Source organism: Microcebus murinus, chromosome 9 (assembly GCF_040939455.1).
Source record: "Microcebus murinus isolate Inina chromosome 9, M.murinus_Inina_mat1.0, whole genome shotgun sequence".
Classification (NCBI taxonomy): Eukaryota; Metazoa; Chordata; class Mammalia; order Primates; family Cheirogaleidae; genus Microcebus; species Microcebus murinus.
The window spans coordinates 92,492,590-92,513,680 of record NC_134112.1 but is presented as its reverse complement, the minus strand read 5'-3'; the positions used below and the strand labels follow the sequence as shown (position 1 = coordinate 92,513,680).

Here is a 21,091-nt window from a genome sequence, read left to right as displayed (position 1 = left end):
CTTGGGAGAAGATGGGATCAAGTGTGTGTAAGTGTGTGTTTGTGTGCACGTGCGCAGGTCTTGCTCAGGTACAGATGGAAGGGTGGTGGTTGGGAGAGGATTATTATTTTAGTAGGAGGGAATATGCAAAGGTATACTGCATCTCAAAGGAGATAACTTCTTTCCACTTATTTCTTTAGGCTCTACGTCCACCAGGAGGTAGAATAATTAGCCCCATAAGAGCCAGAGCATAGAAACTGCACCCATTCACGGGCCTATCGTCATAGTTCCGCAACTCTCTAAAATTCCTGAGATGGTCCTTAACACTGACAGGTACCTACCTACGAAGTTTTCCTCTCTAAGCAGGTCAGTGCTGCACCAGACCATCCTTAAGCAGCTCTAAATTCAGGATCCTCTTCCAGTCAGATTTTTACCCCACTGGTTTTGGAAAATTTATATTACCTACATACACAACAGAAAGGGGGTATACATCAAAAAAGGCATTTTTTTTTTTTTTGAGACAGAGTCTCACTCTGTCACCCTGGGTGGAGTGCAATGGTGGCATCAGAGCTCACAGCAACCTCCAACTCCTGGGCTCAAGGGATCCTCCTGCCTCAGCCTCTGCAGTAATTGGGATTATAGGCACACACCATGATGCCTTGCTAATTTTTGTATTTTTAGTAGAAATGTGGTCTTGCTCTTGCTCAGGCTGGTCTTGAACTCCTGAGCTCAAGTGATCCTCCCACCTTGACCTTCCAGAGTGCTAGGATTACAGGCATGAACCACCACACCCAGCCAGGAATTTTCTTTTTCTTTAGCGATGTCCTACAATTCCCAGCTCTCTACATTTCTCTTATCTACCAACTGCCAGGAAATGCAACAAGCTCAGGATAAGCTCACAGCCAGAACAGCATAAGGAGATGTAGGTAGAGTTTACATACAGTTGAGATAAATTACAGGAGCCTCATCTTTACAGGTAGGCAGCCATTGGCACACTCCTTGATTTCATCCTCCCTTATTATGGTTTGGGGTCATTTAGTTAGGACATCTGTCACCCTCGCACCAGGAAGAGCTCATTTACTTGCTCGTGTTATTGTTCTCTCTGTTGCCATCATTCTTTTTCTAGTCTCCTTGTCCCCCAAATGTATGGGAACAATTTGTTTTTCCTGCTGCAGCTGCAGATCCATCCTCGAGCTCTGCCCTTGGACTCTGGGCACTCGGAATAGTCACTTATGTTCTTTGTGCCCAGCGCCCTGCCTCAGGCAGCTCACGCCAGAATCTCTCTAGTGGTTTTGCTCCATTTCTTCTCCCCTCCTGTCTTTGGTGTCTTTCTCTCAGGCTGATTATCACAGCACTTTGACTTCTTTCAGCTCATTTAGTGCTCTTTTGGATTGCTTCCTAAACAATCCCTATGCCCCCAATTTTTCCACTTCACCTCAATCTCTCAACCTCCCTTTTTAGCCTCAGATGGGTCATTTGCAGCTTCTACACACATATGAAATATGTTGCAGAACTGCTTAAAAATGATTTGAGGGTTCAAAACCCCTCTCCGTTTTGTCATTCTTGGTCATTCGATCGTTGAAGTGGTGGCGGTTGTATACATCACCAAAACTTAAATGAGCCCAACCAGAGATCTGAAGCTCCAGCAGGACAGACATATTTTCCCATGTACCTGGGGAAAGGATGAGAAGGTTAGAAGAGGAGAGTGAGAGATATTGCTCAGAAGCATGACTGTTGTATTTCCTTTAAACTCTGCCTCCGACCCTTTCTTCTGAAACTTAGACACATGTTCATGGAATTCCACCCTGGGATCAATCTTTGAGACAGATGTATTGTGTATACTTGTTGTAGTGGTTTTGTCAAAATTCTCATGTAAATGCATTATGCAAATAGAAGCTCACCAAGCCCAGTTTCCATTTTCACTTTTTATGATTTCCAATTAAAATAGTTAAATAATTGAACAGACCAAGATGAACCATTAGGGCAGGTGATACTATATATGATACTGTAATGGAGGGAATGGCCTGGAAAGAGGTAAAAATGTCTTACGAGCTGAGCTGTCTCTTTAAAACTTCCCCTACTCTTTTTGGGAATTAAAACCTGCATCCCTTCCCCAGGCCAACGGTCAGGAGGGTCAGGGGAGTGTCTGTCTTTTGTTCTTTGTACCACAGGAGGTGGCTAAACAGAATTGGCCAGGCAAAAGTCATAAGATTGTCTTTACTGGAGTTGGGGAGATGGGATCCATCAGAACCGCCAACTGTAGTTAAACAGTACTTTGAAGCTGAAAACCCTCCCTTTAAAGCGTCTGTATTTCTGCTTGTAGATAGGAAAATTGGTACTGTAAGACTCAAGCCTGCCTTTTCCTCATTTGCTGGCAAATTAATAAACCTCCCTTTCCTCCTTCTCAAACCACTTGTCCTCATTCTGCCAAACTTTTGGTAGCAATACTTGAAATACTCACTGATCAGCAAATATATAAAAATCTGAGTCTAGCACATAAAAGGCGAATGAGGAACGTCAGTGTAGAGTGTATGCAAGGTCATGTTCCATAAAAGTTCCAAATACACAAGCCCAGAATCCCCTGTACTCTGCTCTCTGGGGTTCAAACCCAGATACCACTCACTAGATATGTGCCCCAGAGCAAAGGCTTCCTTTATGCTCTCAGTAGGGAAATGGAGACACCAATATCAGCTGCTACACAGGGCTATTGAGAGAATCAAATGAGACCATGTCTGTGGGAAGCATGTGATAAAGCTGTTACTACCATGAAATAGAGCAAGGAACAAGGGAGAAGGACTGTGTAAATTTCTTGAGTGATACATCCTTAGGCACTCTAAGTGATACACATCCTTAGGTTGGTGGAGAAGTCAGGGAAGTCAGTCTTGCCAATAAAGAGATACAAAATCCCTTTGATTTTGTTATTCACAATAATGGAATTCTATTTTTTTTTTTTTTTTTTGAGACAGAGTCTCGCTTTGTTGCCCAGACTAGAGTGAGTACCGTGGAGTCAGCCTAGCTCACAGCAACCTCAAACTCCTGGCTCAAGCAATCCTCCTGCCTCAGCCTCCCAAGTAGCTGGGACTACAGGCATGCACCACCATGCCCGGCTAATTTTTTCTATATATATTAGTTGACCAATTAATTTCTTTCTGTTTATAGTAGAGACGGGGTCTCGCTCTTGCTCAGGCTGGTTTCGAACTCCTGACCTCGAGCAATCCGCCCGCCTTGGCCTCCCAGAGAGCTAGGATTACAGGCGTGAGCCACCGCGCCCGGCCTGGAATTCTATTTTTATTAGTGTTCTATTGCTGCATTTTTTCATTTTTCATAAACCTCTATAATATATAAAATTACAAATTAATAATTTTTTTCACATATAAGCACACATATTTTCTTTCTCTGTATGTATGCATGGGGGTCTGCATGTATTTACAAGGGCTGTCGGGAAAGTATCCATCCATGTGCCCATTCTTCTTTTATTAACAATGGCTGGATACTTTCTAGACAGTCCTTGTGTGCATATCTGTGTGTGTATGGGTGCATATATATAGATGTCTATACACACACACACACACATAAATACATATATACAATTGCCATTTCATAATTATAAACAGGTCCCTAATTTCTTATTTTGATTCTTAATGCGCAGGCCCTGGTCCTTTTCTTTTTCTGAAAAGGGATATTTTTCTTACTTCGGCATTCCTTTTATTCTTAGTTTATGAGAAAAACAACAAGACAGTGGACCTGGTTTTTTCCTACAGGTGACCAGAGATAAGGAGAATTCTTACCCATTGTCTTTGCTCCTGGATTGTCTGCATCTAAAGCAACTGGTGCCAGCTCCCTGGCCCTCCCCTCCCTTCTCCTCACTCCAGCACCAGATCTCAGGGCAGACAGGGCTTCCCTGGGCTCTGTGCCCACAGCAGGCAGGAAAGTGTGAGAGAGAACAGTCACTGTCCCCTGGGGGCTTCTTGTCCCCAGGAGCTCACATTTCCCAAACCGAGGCTGGTGTTGGGATATGCCCAAGTCCCCCGTGGAGGCAGCTGCTCCCTGGGAGCCGCTGTCGTGTGCTCCTATTCCAGACCGAGCTTGAGCACACCGTAAGCACTGAGCACGGGAGGCTTCCACCTTTCTGGGTGTGTTTCAGTTCGAGGTCTCCCAGCACCAGGAGCGCCTGGATAGCGGGAGGAAGGAGCGAGCGAGCGAGCGAGCGAGCGAGCGAGCGAGCGAGAGAGAGAGAGAGAGAGAGAGAGAGAGAGAGAGAGAGAGTGTGAGTGGGGCCCCTGCGGGGTGGGGTGTCTCCATCCCGGCAGTTGTATTGTTTCTCTTTCCTGTTGACTGCCCCAAAGGTCCCAGGTTTGGGACAGCACCTGCGGGGAGTTTGAGGGGGGCCTCTTTGTCCCATTCAACCGGCTGCACTGGCCCTGCTGTCCACAGGGTGGGAGCTCCAGGTCCTGCCTCTGGACCTGGGTGGCGGGACGTGATCTGGCGCTGGTGAGTCCCCCTCCCCGCTGGCTCTGTCAGGAGCCCTTCATTGCCATCACAACACCTGTCACAATCTATCATTTTAAACTATTCACTGTCTGTTTTCCCAATTTCCTGCAGAACCGCAGGACTGTTTTGCTGCTACTGTATTCCAGAGCAGCAGCCCACCTGGCACAGGCCAGCTTGTCTTTCTGAGTGAATAGTGAATGGGTGGATGGATGGTTTGAGTTGCCCGTGTCCTGCTCACAGTGCTGGGGCTGGTGTGGGGTGCAGCAGTGAGTCCCATCATGACAGGGCCCCACTCCCTGCCTGATCCCATCTTGCCCTCACTCTGGGGAAGAAGCTAAGGGTCTCTGCCCCACAACCCACCCCTTCCCCAGACTGGGGTTGGAGAAGCTCAACCTAGGTCCTTCCTGGCGTGTCTCTTTCTTCTCCTTGAGCCTCCCTAGACCCTTGCCTGCTCGGCACATGGTCCTCCTGCATCATCCTCTGTCTCTAATTCTTGCCACCAGTCCATCTGCCTGCCCTAGGGTGCTGCCCACCTCTGTGTCCCCCCTCCCCTGCTGCCTGCCCGTTGCAAGGGCCTGGCATCAGCGAGGGATGCTCAGGTGCTTCCTCTGCTGTCCCCTCTCTTCTGGTCCTCACCTGCTCTCTCCCAATTATGAAATGCCACTGAGGGTCTCACCGTGTCCAGGACACTGAATGATCAAAATGACTTCTACAAAGAGCCAAGCGAGGGACAGCACTGCTGCTCCTCTGTACTCCCAATGTGTTAAAAAAAAAAAAAAAGAATCATTTCCTAGGGTGGGGAAGTTGTTCCAGAAGTCAAAAAGCACAGGGATAATTCAGCCAGGAGAACCAAGAGGGTGGATGTGGGAGAAGAGAAAGGTGCATGACCAGGAAGGGACTTTCAAGTGGGTGCCACGTCTCTGGAGGGTTATCATGCTATAGGGGGATGGGCACACTATGTGCTATTTGACATTTTAAACAGAGCCTTGAACTGCAAAGCCTGCAGCGTGAAGGATCTGGAGAGTGATGAATAGGATCTCTTATCAGCAAGGATTCTTCACAGGAACGAGTCAGGGAAGCTGAGTTAGGGACCCTGGGGAGTCCGGGCCGTCAAGTGCAGTTGACGTGTGACCATGTCCAAAGCATGTGCTGAATGGCCAACCACAGCCTTGACCAGGCTGCTCTGTAGCAGCAGGGGCTGCGCTTGGTCTGTTTTCATAGGACAGGGATCGTCTCCTGGTTTGCCTGAGTCACGGGCATGTAGGAGTCTTGGGCCTGAGAGAGGATCTGTTCTGCAGCGGGGCAGGGAATGTTCCAAAGGCTGCCGCAGAGGCTGCACTGAGAGAAAGCTGTTCTGCAGGAGACCACGATGCAGACAGAAGTCTATTCTACATTCAAGTTAGACTTTACCTATGTTAACTTTGCTTGAACTAAACAATCAGTTTTGTAAAATAAAAACTTGGAATATAAAATTACTGAACAAGTACAGAAGGTCCTGAAACATACTCCAGGAGCCTGTCCTGAGTGGTGGGCTCCAGACTGGGGAGTTGGAGTCGGAGGAGTTGTGGCCCAGAGTCTCAAGGCAGCAAGAAGGAATGGTTGGTATGAATTAATAGATGAAGAGCAGAGCACCAGTCATCAAGCCTGAGAGGGGAGGTGGGCAGATCTCAGATGGGAAAAAGAAAGACTAAGAGTGAAAAACACAGGAGGCTGGGAAGAGGAAGGCAAGAGGTGCTGGGGTGAGGGGTTGAGGGTGGGGGCACAATAACAGGGGCTGTACTGGAGGCCGGTTTGAAGGGAAGGCCAGCTGGCATGGTATGGAGCCAGGGCTATCTGGGAATTAACCCTTTGATCGCTGATTCCAAGGCTTCAGTGTTTTAAATTGTAGAACCCAGGATACGATGTCACTAAAACCTCTCAGTTAAAGAAAGATGTCACTTTCTGAGTGGCAGGTGGCCAATAAAACACAAAATAGGCCCATGAGTTGAATTCCTCACTGTGGCTCAGGGATTTATAACACCTGCAGTATATGAGACACAGCAACACGGGGACAACGAGGGTGAGATCACGATCGGGGTGTGACCATTGGAGGAGCAGCGGCTCCCTGGGTGCCGGCTGGCCGTGCGTTCCCACCGAGAGACAGAGCGCTGAGGGCTGATCCTGTCGGGAGAAACTCCACTTATCCTGCAGTAGCGGTTGAGACTCATGTTAGATCTTTCTGCTAGGAAAGGGACATGCCCTCATCTCTCACTCCTCGTGGACAGTCCACAGCCCATCGTGGAAATGCAATGCCTCCCTTCCTTTGCCATTCACTGAGCACTTTTGCTGTTTATAGGTACACGCCACAGGCTTCAAATCCTGCATTCAGAGATTGAGAAGGCACTGTGCTTGGCTGACCATCTTGCATATTCCACACATTCGTGGTTTTGATTACTACAAACAGGTATTGGGGTTAGAAAGCCATGGGTTCAAACCCCAGCTCAGCATTGATTCACTATGGTTCGGGCTTGAGAGCCTCAAACGTCCCAAGCCTCAGCCTCTGTCGTCTGTGGTGGGGAGCTGGCGACTGTTTCACAGCCTCGTTGTGGCACAGGAACCCGTGCATGGCGGGCGCTCCATGGGTGGGGGCTGCCATTCCCAACCCTTATCCACCATTCTGTATTCAAAATGCTTTGAAAACAGAAAGCTCTTTTTAAATTTCATGTCAAGCTAATTAGACAGCGAAGCCTGATCTGAAATAATTAATGCGAGGGTATTTTTGCCTTTATTTATATCATTTAGTGTAAATATTTGTATACTTTGCTGCAGAAAATAGTGTGTTTGATTACAGAATGCTGCCCAGACCCTTCTGGGATTGGTCGCATCTTAGTTTTCTGGGAAGAAATCATGAGTCACGATTTCCCCATTACCTTCTGTTCAAGTGCACAATGCACACACACACACACATCATCATCATCATGAAATCGGACTTTCCCTTTGGCAACTTTCCTTTTCAGGACTGGGAATGAAAACCTAGCAGATGTGCTCATTCATCTGTTTAACTAAAACCGAGCAGTTACACCGTGTAAACATGTTACAGGGCATTGTGAAAGTTATAAAGTCCTGCCCCTAAGAAACCAGGAATCTAGGCTTGGAGGTGTGACTGGCACACAAATGATTATCGCAAGGCAGGATGTGCTAACTTTCCCGATTGAGACTCCCGGGCAGGATGGCTTCACATCCGGATGGGGGAGGAAGCTTCCTAAAGGAGGGGACATTCAACACAGTCCCCCGTGGGTGATTAAGAATTCACCAGCCGAAGATGGCAGGCAGGGTATTCCAGGGACAGGCATCTACCAGGGAAGGGTGTGTGAGAGCAGAGTGGAGAACAGCAAGTGGCCCAGCTTGGTGACAGCAAGGAGGAGGTGTAGAGGGTAAAGCCTGGGCCATGGCCGGGGACGAGCAGAGCCCTGGAGAGCAGAGGTTGCAAGAAGGGTTGTGCTCGATTTGGCTGACACAGGAACGGACGATGTTATTGTTGTTGTTGTCAACTTCTTCCTTCTGATCACCAAAGCAATATATGAAGAAAATTCAAACTCGAATGAAGAGAATTTGGAAACAAGCAAGTATATATAGTAGAACTAAGGGTAGCAAGTTCTAGTTGGGATGAGGACATTCTAGAGGTCATTGTGCAGCATGAGTACTGTAAGTAAGGATTGTACTGTATACTTGAAATTTCCTAAGAGGGTAAATCTTAGGTGTTCTCATCACAAAAATAGAGGCAACTATGTGAAAAGATGGATGTTTTAATTAGCGTGACTGCGGTAGTCAGTTCACTATGTGTATGTGTATCAAAACATCCTGCTGTGCGCCTTAGGCACATAAAACTTCAATACAAAAATTTCTAAAATGTAAATGACTAAAACCCAGATATAGCCACTATTAATATTTTAAAATTCTTCCTTCCAGTCTTTTTCTGTACAAAATAGATAGCTAGCTAATTCAATCAATTTCGAGAGTAATGCATATATGAATCACATTACTTCAGATTATTAAAAAGAGCTGCTGGACATAATAACTTAGAAAAATAAATATAATAGCAGTACAGTGCATGGATAATTAGGGATAGGGTATCTACAAATAAGAAAACTATTAGGAATTTTGTCTTGATGATTAAGAGGGAATAAGCCCTTGAACTAGGGTGGTGGCTATGGATAAAAAAAAAGGGGGGAGATTGGATGAAAAAAAATATTCCCATGGGCAGCAATTGAAGTGGTTTGGGAGAGAGAAGATAAAATCAGAGATGCCCTCCAGTTCTGAGCCCAGACGAGTGGGGAACGGGGAGAGCCATGAAAGGGGTATTTGGGGGAGGGGAGGATGGTGTGCACCTCTAGACCCGTCCAGAGTGTGTTGTCATCCTCAGGTGGGTAGAGACATGGGCTGGGGCTCAGAGGAAGATACAAATCCAGATTTAAGGCTCATTTATATTTTCAAGGTTGCTTTAATTAAAGAAGGTGGTGATATTTCCGAAGGAGAGAATAGAGAAATTTTTAAAACTAAAGGATGAGAAGAGAAATGCCATCGAAAAATGGCAGGAACACAGGGAGCCGGAGCCAGGCAAGGGAAGCCAGAACTGTAGGAGAATTTATAGAGTGCCATGTCCTTGCAGCCAAGGGTGGAAGTGGTTGCAAAAATGGGTTATCTGTAGCCTGAAATGTTACTGAGAAGAAAAAGAGGATGAAGATTGAGCACAAAAGATGGAAGGAATTAATGTATGAGGTGCCCAGCACAGTTCCTGGCACAGGGAAAGAACAATAAACAGCCCCTATTATTTGATCTACAGACTATTAATTTTGGCAGTTAGGAAGTATTTACCACTTTATCCTCAGACCCAGCCAAATGTCTTGCACAGAGCTGGAGCTTAATACATGCGTCAAATAATATAAGGAGTTCGTAGAAGACAGATGAGGCAGAGTTTAGGAGTGGTGATTCTTTAGAGGTGGTCAATTCATAAACCCATCCATCCCAGCTGGGCTGTTCCTTGTCCCAGAGAAACTCCTTTCCTTTGGGGGTGTGTCTTTTGGACGCTGAGATTAACCATGCACGTAGGCTAGCTTGCTTGGAAAGCCAGGCCAGCCAGTTGGCCGAGAGAGAGGTTGATGGTGATTTTCCACTAAGATTTCCTGACCTCTCACAGGCATCACAGAGATCCAGTGTCAGGTGCAATGAGCAACCACAGCGTTGTCAGGGAATTTGTGCTCCTGGGATTTTCTCATCTCCACGAGTTCCAGGTTCTCCTGTTTGCTCTCATCATGCCGATATACGTGCTGACAGTGCTGGGCAACCTGGCCATCATCACCCTCACCTGCCTGGACTCCCGCCTGCACTCACCCATGTACTTCTTCCTCTGCAACTTCTCCTTCATGGAGATGCTGGTCACCTCCACCGTGGTGCCTAGGATGCTGGCAGACCTGCTGTCCACTCACAAGACCATGTCCCTGGCCGAATGCCTCACCCAGTCTTTCTTCTACTTCTCCCTGGGCTCCACCACCTTCCTTATCCTCACAGCCATGGCCTTCGATCGCTACGTGGCCATCTGCTGCCCTCTGCGCTACCCCACCATCATGAGCCGTCCTGTTTGCGTGAAGCTGGTGGTGGCCTGCTGGGCGGTGGGGTTCCTCTCCATCGTCTCCCCAACTCTACAGAAAACGAGGCTCCGGTTCTGCGGCCCCAGAGTCATCGACCACTACTTCTGTGACTCTGCCCCGCTCCTCAAGCTCTCCTGCTCCGACACCAGCCACATCGAGCGCTTGGACTTCTTCCTGTCCCTGCTCTTTGTGTTGGCCACCATGCTGCTCATCCTCGTGTCCTACGTCCTCATCGTGGCCGCGGTGCTGCGCATCCCCTCCTCCTCCGGGCGCCACAAGGCCTTCTCCACCTGCGCCTCCCACCTCACCGTGGTGGTCCTGGGCTACGGCAGTGCCATCTTCATCTACGTGAGGCCAGGCAAGGGCCACTCCACGCACCTCAACAAGGTGGTGGCCCTGATGACTGCCGTGGTGACCCCTTTCCTCAACCCCTTCATCTTCACCTTCCGGAATGAGAAGGTCAAAGAGGTGATGGAGGATATGACCAAAAGGATCCTCTCTGGAGACCCAGCAGTCTGCAGGTGACAGGGCTGGAGAGCAACTGTCCAAGCCATGAGGAGCAAAGGCCCTTCCTGCAGGTGGACATGCGGGTGCCCCGGCTGCAGCTCCCAAGTCTCCCCTTTCTCTGTCTCTCCTGTCCCCTCATCTTCGTGCAAGTCTGCGCCTAGCTACAGGGAGCTCGTGGACACACGTCATTATCAACAGACCCCTCAGAGGCAAGTGTCTGTGAGTCTGAGATAGCCAAGGAGTGGACAGTTTGGAGTGAGCCACAGTGTGACTATGGTGGGATGATATCAACCAAATGAGGTGACCCCAATAAAGCTCTTAGTGCAGGGCCTGGTGCACAGGGAGGGCTCAGTAAGTTCAGCCATCATTATTAAAATGTCCTATTAAAATCTCTCCTCCTTAGTCTGGCTCTATGGTTTTACTTACATGTTTTTACATTTCTTTGTGCGCTACTTTTATTCTGGGTGTGTCCCTTTCTCAGGAACTAGCTTCAGGGTCTAGGACAGGGTTCTGAACACAGAAAAAGCCACGTGCCTCCCATGGCCCCTCTCTGGGACTGCTTCCGGTCAGAAGCACTGTCACACCCAGGCTGCCCCCTTCATCCCTCTGGCCCCAAAGCCTGTTGTCCTTCAGCGGAAATGACCCTCTGGGAACTGCTCGCCCAGCCCTCCTGTGGGGCGTCATGGGGGCCTGATCGTTTTCATGCACTCAAGACGGGGAGGAAGCTGGGCCGTCTCCCCACTCTCAGACTTGCTGCCCTCCCAGGGCACAACTTGGGTCCAAGTTCCAGAGGGATGACCGGTGGCCCAGGCCCTCTGAGGTTGGATTTCCTGAGAGCGGACCCACCAGGTTCCTGGGGCCCCTGGAGGGTAAAGCAAAAATGGCAGAAGCCATATGAGGAAATGGAGTGGGACTGGTGTCGGGGCTGACCAGGTGGGAGGCAAAAGCATTCCTTGGGAATCTGTGGGTGGTGCAGGAACTTGTGGGAAGACGGTGGGGCTAGGAGTAGCTCTGGTATCTGATTTCTTACAGATCGAGTCTGAACTGGGCTGGGAACAGCAAAGTAGGGCAAAAAATGGGTGCCAACTTCCTGTCTCTTCTGAAGCTCGCTCCATCCACAGATTACCCAGAGGACAGGGATTGGCTGTAACTAGCAGCGTGGAGAGTCGCAGTGTGGGGCCACCACCCTGAGCCAGGGCTATGAGAAACCGCGTGGCTGTAGGGGCGTGTCCTGGGGTACGCAGCCTGGAGACAACCATCTCTTGTTGTTGCTGCCTTTCGCTTCATCTCTAAGAGAGGCTTTTTTTTAAGCTACCGCAGGACATTTTCACGTGTGTGGGTCTCTCTCGGAAAGTAGGCAGGTACTTCTGACTCTGCTGTGAAGGCCAGTAGGGAAAACAGAGTTTCAACCTGAGAATTTTGTCTCCTCTAGCTCTCAAGGGACCAATTATTTGCCCTCCTTGCAAACTTGGTGAAAAACTGGAGAGCTAGGTGGGAAGTAATTATCTCTTTCTGAGATGCACATACTTTGCTTCAGCTTCTCCTGCTAAAATAATCAGCACACGGATCAATCAGAGTTTCCTCCTGGGAGCCTCCTTCCTGCTACTCTCTCCTCTCTGCTTGTGTCTCTCTTAAAAAATTAAAAATAGTCAACAGCCCGGGGCAGTCCGTTGCCAGTTTTTCAAAGCGTTTGCTCAGGAGTGGGCTCTCTGACCGGTCACTTTGGGGGAAGGTGTGGCTGCCCTGGGCCTCCACGGTGCTCACCTGTCACATCCACACATCCAGCGTCGTCACACAGCGTCACATTCACATCACACAGCGTCACATTCTCAGCAGCCGGTGGTCCCTGGCTGTGCAAATTGCCACCCCTGCCACGGCACGGGCGTCTCCTGAGAGCCCGTTGGAATGCAGACTCCCGGGCCCTTCCCGCCGGCCACTGAATCAGTGTCTGCATTTTTACAAGGTCCCCGGCAATTCCTGTGCACATTGATTCCTGAGCGGCACTGGTCTAGAGAATTTGTTGATGGAATTTTCAATCAGGAAATCGTATAAGAAAGTCCTCGTCCCAATCTCAACGATGTGAAAGGTGCTGGTAGAGGGAATTTGGAGACACATTTGGTGTTGTTGAAGCTGACCTTCCTTGGTGTCTTTTATCCCAGCTTTTGTTTCTGGAGACAGTAACCAGGATAAAACCCACCAAGATTTTCATCCTAGTCTGACTTTAAACTTCTTGAGTGACTTTAGCCAAATGCCCCGGCCTCTGACTTGCTGCTGGAATCCCCCGTGGACATGACCGAGGGCTGTCGAGATGTCTTGGCTCCATACACTCGACTCGATGTGGCAGGGAGCTTTGATGTGCACGATGTCAAATGAGGCCCCTGGAGAGACATCAACTAGGACATGATTTTAAAAGAGTTTTCCAACCTGCTGGAAGGGATCTTAGGATTACAGTTCTGAGTCAAAGTAGCTGTTAAAAAGCCTCCCCAGGTTTATGTCATGATGTAAATGAACCACGGCCTCGTGGTTTTGCAAGGGGGACGGTAGGTCATGCAGGCCCTCCTGCCACTCTCTGGGCACAAGCACCCCCACTGCCACACGCCGATCAGACTGGCTTAGACACTCTGCCTGAACCAGGTCCCGTGGGGCATTCACAGCTGTGGGATGCTACACAGTTCTAAATTTTAGGATGAAACCCTTTTGTCAAGCCTCGGCATGACTCCTTCTAACATTCAACCATTGTCCAAGTTCTGCCTTTTTGAGTTACACAGGCAGACTGGCAAAGAGGTGAAGACATCTGAACATTCCCCTCCAAAATCTTCAGATTTACAAGTGGGATGTTGCCCTTGAACAATTTCTAGACCTTCTGTCATCCACATTGCTCCTTCTGGCCCCTGTTGTTATGTGGGTCTTGGAACTGGTGGGGGTTCTAGTTTAGAGAACTAATTGAGATAGAGTGCAGTGGGAAACCTCTTCCCTTGCTTTGCTGACTGCTTTTCTATTCCCATCCACTGAGGTGACATTCTATGTTTTAGGTGACGGCACTAACTCATGTTCCAAATTCATACAAATCTCATGATTAAAGAGATTTATTGAATGCCTACCACAGTCTAGGCATAGGAGATACAAAGATATATTAGGCTCAGAATTTAGTGTGGGAAGACAAAACTATGTGTTAGCTACTGTAGACCAAGCACTCTGGGAGTGCCTCATTCTCTTTGGTAAAGTTGAAAGTCAAGTTGAAATGACTTTTTGTCCTTTTAGTTGAGCTTTGAGGTATGAAGAGCAGTTTCATAGGCTGAGAAGATGAAAAGTGAATTCCTGAGAGAGGCATCTGAACATGTAAAATAACATGGACATAAAATGGCATATTGTGTAGGTGACCAAAAGCCCAAGAAGGTGAAATCAATGAGTGGACTTTCTGGAGACTGTCCTTGGGTATTGTCACTAATCAGACCCAAGTCCCTCAGGGGACTTCAAGTGTCCTCGTCAAGATGCTCCACTCACTGAAATAATAGGACGTATCTGACAATAATGAACTTTTGAGTGGTTACAGTGGACATTGGCGTGGAAATCTTTGCATGCTAGGGTAATTATAGTGCATTCACCAAAAGTACTATTTACCTTAAGTGCTGGAATTTTATTGCCTTCAATTTTGCAAATAACGTAAGTGAGTTTGAGGGGCTTAGCTTTTCTGGAATGCTTGCTTCCCCTCTGTCAGCAGCCGAGCTGGTCATGGGTTATGGTCCTTTAGGTCTGCTTTGGTCAGGTCCTCCGATGAGAGGGAGGCGTGGGGCTGGGGCTGAGGGGAGGGGATCCACCTTCTGGTCTCCTCTCCTGTGTCTGCGGAGGACGAAAGGAGGGGACTGGACTCTGTGACAGCCCCTCTCCTTAGCTCATGCTTATCTTGCTCCGTAACAAGGACAAGGACGTCACATACAGTCCTGCGGACTCACACTCAGGGGTGGGGAACTCAAGACCTTCTGGATGAGTTTTCCACCCAGTGAGGGAGGTGGCAGGAACACAGGTGTGAGTGGTGCGCTGCCCAGCTGCCACTGGGGCAGGCAGGTCCCCTCACCCTCGGAGGGGCCCGAGTCCATCAGAAAGAGGAATTTATAAGTTTCCTGATAAGGGCAATGCCATGAGGTTTGAACTTGTCATGCGTCTAACTCAAGGGAAGGAGAAATACCATGATGCAGGGCTGAATAGGGAGAGGGATTTAAAGGGAAAAAAAAACCTGGGGTAGAATGCAAGTGATGTTTGGGAGCAGAACCAGTTGTTAAATTGTCAGGAATTATATACAGCTGTTATTAAAAAGTAAATAACAGGCACTTGCAATCAAATAAATTATGCCAAAAGCAAAGGTGATAAATATGCAAAACTCCTAATTACTTTGCTACATTTTACTTCTATCCATCTATTGAAGTTGTTCATGACACTTGTCTCAGGACGGTGGAAATTCTGCTTCATGCGGTATTGCTGGGAAGCTTCTCCTAACGGCAAGTTCATGAAGTCAGGCTGGCCGTTTGAAATTGGACTTGAGGGGAATGTTGACCGCCAGGAAGTTGGCAAATGCTAGAAGTCAGCAGATGGAGAGCCAGGGGTTAAACACCAGCAGACCACTGGACGTACGTAGACTACCATCTTTCCTTGTACCTGTCGGGCATTGTAGTGAAAACCATGTTTACATCAGAAAATGAAATGCTCAAAGAAAATATAATGCTTAAAATGCAATCAGAAAGCATAATGTAAAAACCATATGTACAACAGTAAACGATGCTTAAAGGACTAGATTGATATGGCCTGGTATAGGCAACACTGCAATTTTTCAGTTTTGACCTAGAGGCCTTTTCACCGAGCCGAGCTCCTAAAGTCCCATCCTTGCGGGGTTTTTAAGCTGCTATGAGCCACCACAGGACCCAGGCCTGACTTTCCTCTGAAAAATGATTTGATTACTTTAACTTCCCTCCTCAAAACTTCCATACCCTTAATTCCTTGCTCACTGATTCTCCTACTGGAAGAAATAAGCCCATTTTATGGTTTGTCACTGGGATATACATGCGTGACAGTGTATGCTTGTGTTAGCCGACTCTATTTCTAGTGGTTGCCGACCAGACACTGTCGCTGGGGCTGGGATGCCAGACCAAAGAAGGGTGGGTGGGAAGATACTTCAGGGAAGGGAAGGCATTTTAGAGTCATGAAATCCTGCCACTGACTCTCTGCCTACACTTAAATTAGTTCTGGGTATCAAGAACAGCCTTGCCCAGCTAACGCCCTGGAATTAGGTTCTAGTGTAAGCTACTTCCGTGGAGTGGGAAGGCTGTTGCCTTCTGTACAACTATGTCCAATGTCCTTATGTCGAATAATAACCACATCCATTGTTCTTGTCTCTCAGGAAAAACGGTGTTATAGCAAAGGGACTGTGACTCCGCTATGCAATTAACATCGTATGTGAACTGAATAAAAATATTTCTTCAGATTAAAAATATATTGCATGTGTAGGTATTATTTGCTGTCTTTCAAATGTTTGTAGATGCTATTGCGATAAATAAAACACAAATCTTTAAAAATGACACTGAATCTATAGTTGCTTTGGGACAATGTGTTTCATGTGATGGATACTAAACGCACAAGTACTGCCCCGAAGGCGTCACTAGACTGTGGCCTATGAACTTGATGGACACACACTAAATATGGGTCTAGTAGAGGCAAAACTGAGCAGCTGCAGACCCTGGAGATTCCAACTTTGAGTTATTCCAACTTTTGATCCAGGTGGAAGAAGAAATTCCACAGGGAGGACAGGGAGGTGGAAGAGAAGTTTGAAGAACCAGATTTCACTGTAGGTTCAGCCATCTCTTTGGCCGACATATTTATCTCCTCAACCATAGTTCCTCTGTCCACGAACGTGTGTCAGGAACACCGTGTGCTGCAGCCCAAGAATCAGCATTTCCCCTCTGGGATCTCTCCCAGCACTCTATTATAAGCAGAAAACCCCCTAATGGAAATGTATTGGAAAACTTTTTTTTTTTTTTTTCAGACAGAGTCTTGCTCTGCCTCCCCGGCCAGAGTGCCACGGCATCAGCCTCACTCACAGCAACCTCAAACTCCTGGGCTCAAGGGATCCTCCTGCCTCAGCCTCCCGAGTAGCTGAGACTGCAGGCACATGTGCCACTCTGCCCAGCTGATTTTTTTAATTTTTAGTAGAGATGGGGGTCTCACTCTTGCTTAGGCTGGTGTTAAACTCCTGAGCTCAAGCCATCCTCCCGCCTCAGCCTCCCAGAGTGCCAGGATTACAGACGTGAGCCACGCCACGGCACTCGGCTGAAAACATTTTTTTAAAATGATAATAAGAAAACCCCCAAACTCAAATTATTGGAGTGAATTGCATTTTCTCTTTGGGGAAAGGGAACCCCTAGAGGCCAGCATGCACATATCTTTCATCTTGCACAGCCAGTGCTGAGCAGGGTGTTTTGCTCATGATGGGTGGTCACTGTTAGCAGGGTGACACCAAATGGAAAATATATGTGAACGTGGTTTGTCCACTGATGAAATACACAAAAGCAAGGTGTCTTCAGCAGAATTGTTCTTTACTCATTCATCATCCCTTCATTTATTGTACAAATACATACTTTTTGAGGTGGTGAGCAGGAGATAATCAGAGAAAAATAAATTGGTTCAACAGCAACAGCAAAAGCCAGAGTCATTGCCCTAATATGTAATTAAAAAACAAGCAACATTTTGGACCAGAAACTGAAACTTGGAGCCTAAATAGACCCTCTGACTTGGGAGAAGGGTATCTCAGCAAGAAAGAAACTCACTTGCAGAAATCCAGTGCCTGGTTTAGGAGGGAGTCAGTTTGGGGTGACGGGAAGTACGTAAAGAGAACCAACCGGCCACTCAGTGAGCTGTGTCTCCACAGCTGGACCCTGTAGCCCCCAAACCAGCCCACGATTACCTACTTTGTTTACTTCCACATAGATTTTTTAAAAAAGCTTGACATTTGTGATACATTCGTAGTTTTTATGATCTTTAAGTAAGTGCAGCTAGGAATACACTCTTGATTGAAGTTTGCATATCACAAATTGGGGAATGGAGCTTGGTAAATTAAAGTCTATTTAGAGAAACAATATGGTAGAATAATTTAAATTGGGGCTATTTTAGAAAATCCTGGGTAAATGAAAGTTAAAGGAAGACCATTATTCTGAGGTCCAAGTAAGTGGAAGATTTTTAAAATTTCAGGCTATAGTTGGAGAAGGGAAGAGCAATGGAGCAGGTTTCATCCCAGAGGCAATATGGGACGTAGAATAATTTAAATTGGGGCTATTTTAGAAAATCCTGGGTAAATGAAAGTTAAAGGAAGACCATTATTCTGAGGTCCAAGTAAGTGGAAGATTTTTAAAATTTCAGGCTATAGTTGGAGAAGGGAAGAGCAATGGAGCAGGTTTCATCCCAGAGGCAATATGGGACGTAGTAGGTTTCCAGGAATTTCGAACTTCATACACACACACACACACACACACAAATAGCTGGACAAAGGACCTTACTGGATTTATTACCATCCCAGCCTTCAGGCAAATGAATGTTTCTAACCATATAGGAGGAAAGTGTATTTTATCTTTCCAAAACTCTCTGTGAATATTTCCGTTCTGAAACCCACATAATTCCTGAAAGACTTGCTCTCATTTCTTATGCCAATGGAGGTATGTCTTGTTTTAATTTAAGTTCATTTTTCTCTGTTTTTGCTTTTTCTCAGATGCAAGGGCCCCTGATGAATTGCATTCTCACAGTTTCTACCTTATAGTCAACGTGTCACTCAGGTGTCATCTTATCAGGAAGCTGTCCCTCATCTGATGCCCCTTGGCCTGGTCTGATGTCCCTGATGTCTGGTCTTAGTGTTACTGTCACGTGCTCTCGTGAAGCCTTCTGTGAAGCCTTCCTTGCACTTCCCCTCTGTGCCGTGAAAAGCTCTTTGTCTTTCCCCTCATCAGGCCAAGAGGATAAGGACCAGCTGTGCCTTCACCTATTTCCCCTGCACTTGCTGTCGTGCCTGACACACAGAGGCCGCCCCATGGTGGTGAAATGCACAATTATGTGATGAACTCCGTGCTCGCGTGCACACACACGCACACACACTGAAAATCAGTCACGTTGTTTGCTAAGTGCTGCTCCTTCCCTTGGTCCCATGCAGCCCAGGCACTCAGGCTGCAGGTGCTCAACAATGGGGTAGAAAGGCACACCCCGAAAACACACACCTGCACGCACACACACGCACACAGGGGCTGGGTGGCCTCTCTCGCGCAGCGAGCACTTCTTGGCTACTCTTCCTTGAATGCAAAGCCCACGTCCTTCCTCTTTCCTGAAAGCCTCTCTCCTGGCTCCCCAGGCTCGGGGCCACTTTCCCAGTTCTTGTAGCTGTCGGTGGGGGTGGGGAGCACGTCCTGGTGGCCTCTGAGGGCTTTGGGCCAGATGGGGTAGCACTGAGGGCTCACTGTAGTCGCCACTCAGAGGCACAGAGGAAGAAACGTAAGGAAACTGGACAGTGGTCTTCCCACCTGCGGGCACTCTGCCTCCTCACAGAGCTGCTCGACCGAGCCCGGCCGGGTCGCTCGGGCTCATGACGGTGCCCCGTGAAGGCCTTTCAGCCTCTGCACCTGTCCCCGGAGCACTGTCCTGACCGTCTCGTTGCGGAAGGTGAGGATGAAGGGATTGAGGAAGGGGGTGAGGACTGAAGTCACCAAGGCTACGATCTTGTTGACTTCCACAGAGTGCGCCTTGCCAGGCCTGACGTACAGGAAGATGGTGCTGCTGTAGCCAATGAAGACCAGCGTGAGGTGGGAGCCGCACGTGGAGAAAGCCTTCTGGCGGCCACTGGCCGAGGGCATGCGCAACACAGTGCTCACGATGTAGCCGTAGGAGATGAGGGTCAGCAGGAAGGAGCTGAGGACAAAGGCCAAGGCCATCACAAAGTCCCAGAATTCCAGCAGGCGTGTGTCAGAGCAGGACAGCTGCAGCAGAGGCGCATTGTCACAGAAGAAGTGGTTAATGACGTTGCCATGGCAATAACTGAGATGAGCTCGGGAGAGGACGGTGGGTACCATGGCCAGGAGGGGAGCTGCCCAGGCGGCCCCAGCCAGCCGGACACACACAGCCCAGCTCATCAAAGTGCCGTAGCGCAGTGGGTGGCAGATGGCCACAAAGCGGTCAAGGGCCATGTCTGCCAGGATGAGGAAGGTGGTGGAACCCAGTGAAAAGTAGAAGTAGAACTGGACCATGCAGCCAGTGAAGGAGATGACTTTGAGGGGGACCAGCAGGTCTGAGAGCATCCTGGGCACTGTAGTCACGGTCACCAAGATCTCTAGCAGGGAAAAATTGCCCAGGAAGAAGTACATGGGCGTATGTAGGTGGGTGTCAGCTATGACCATGACAATGATGATGGTGTTTCCCATGAAGGCGAGGAGATGGAGCACGAGGAAGGGGCCATACAGGAGGACCTGCAGCTCACCGAAAGAGGAGAAGCCCACGAGGACAAATTCCGAGGGTCGGCTCAGATTTGCCATGATCCGGGGCAGGGTCCCTGTGGGTAAGGGAGACCAGAGGCAGAGATGCAGAGGCTGAGACAGAGAGATAAAGACAGAGGACCGTTGACCATGAAGCAGGGATAGGCAGGGACTGAGCAGAGCACAGGGAGGCCAAGGCAAGCAGGCAAACAGAAGGACAGAGGAAAAGAACAATAGAAAGAGAACAAAACAAGGAGATGAGAATCACAGAGAAACAGGGAGTCAGAGGCTGAAAGATGTGTCTAGCCACTGACAGGGAGAGAGAAGGCCAGAGAGGAGCAGATTGAGAAAGATCACACAGCACAGCCCTCAACATTAAGGAGAAAACAAGAAGGAAACAAGAGAGGAAAAGGGAAGGGACAGAGAAGGGAGAACCAACAGGGGAGGGGAGAATCAGGGAAGGAGCGGGGGCGGATTAGTGCTCGACACCCAGCTCCCCCAGCCCCCATGCACAGGCCAGCACTGGGCGTCCATGTCCTGACCCACAGGCTATGCGCCAAGACCCCTTTTAAAAGGTCCCTGCAAATCTTTCTGGGCCGTCTCTCTGAGGACCCCCCCCCCATTCACATTTCCTTAGCTATGATAGCGACATTAGCAGCAAGTCAGAGTTGTGAGTCAATAACTTAGCTTCCTTTAGAGCAGCCCTCTGCTTTGGGTTTGCAAACACTGGGAACAGGAAGGGCACAGGAGGTCAGGGCCACAGGTCTGGGATGCCAGGTGGCGGCTGTGCCAGGCCCACGCGGACACTACCCGTCTACCTAAGGGTGCTGCGCTCCCCTCTGCGGTGGCGGGGCGCGAGCGGTGGAGTGGCCCTGCCTGTGTTTGCATCTGGCTCCTGCTTGTCACGGGCTATAAATCTGCTCCTCTCCGTCACCTGCCTTCTCTGAGTCGCAGTTTGCTCAGCTATAAAATGAAGATAATGATCGTACTTCA

At 48.5% G+C, this 21,091-nt stretch overlaps 2 protein-coding genes across 2 annotated transcripts; one reads left to right on the top strand and one right to left on the bottom strand.

Moving 5' to 3' along the window:
• The first annotated feature begins 9,674 nt into the window (after positions 1 to 9,674).
• LOC105873287 (olfactory receptor 6V1-like) lies at positions 9,675 to 10,838 on the top strand. The gene has a single exon (XM_012768089.2). The coding sequence runs from the start codon at positions 9,675 to 9,677 to the stop codon at positions 10,620 to 10,622; it is 948 nt and encodes a 315-aa protein (XP_012623543.2). The 3' UTR covers positions 10,623 to 10,838.
• A 7,326-nt stretch (positions 10,839 to 18,164) lies between these two features.
• On the bottom strand, positions 18,165 to 20,158 carry OR6V1 (olfactory receptor family 6 subfamily V member 1). Its single transcript, XM_012768212.2, has one exon. The coding sequence runs from the start codon at positions 20,156 to 20,158 to the stop codon at positions 19,214 to 19,216; it is 945 nt and encodes a 314-aa protein (XP_012623666.1). The 3' UTR covers positions 18,165 to 19,213.
• Positions 20,159 to 21,091: the final 933 nt, after the last annotated feature.

Excerpts from the sequence above, each read along its gene's own strand:
- LOC105873287 (XM_012768089.2), top strand. The coding sequence starts at position 9,675 with ATGAGCAACCACAGCGTTGTCAGGGAATTTGTGCTCCTGGGATTTTCT.
- OR6V1 (XM_012768212.2), bottom strand. The coding sequence starts at position 20,158 with ATGGCAAATCTGAGCCGACCCTCGGAATTTGTCCTCGTGGGCTTCTCC.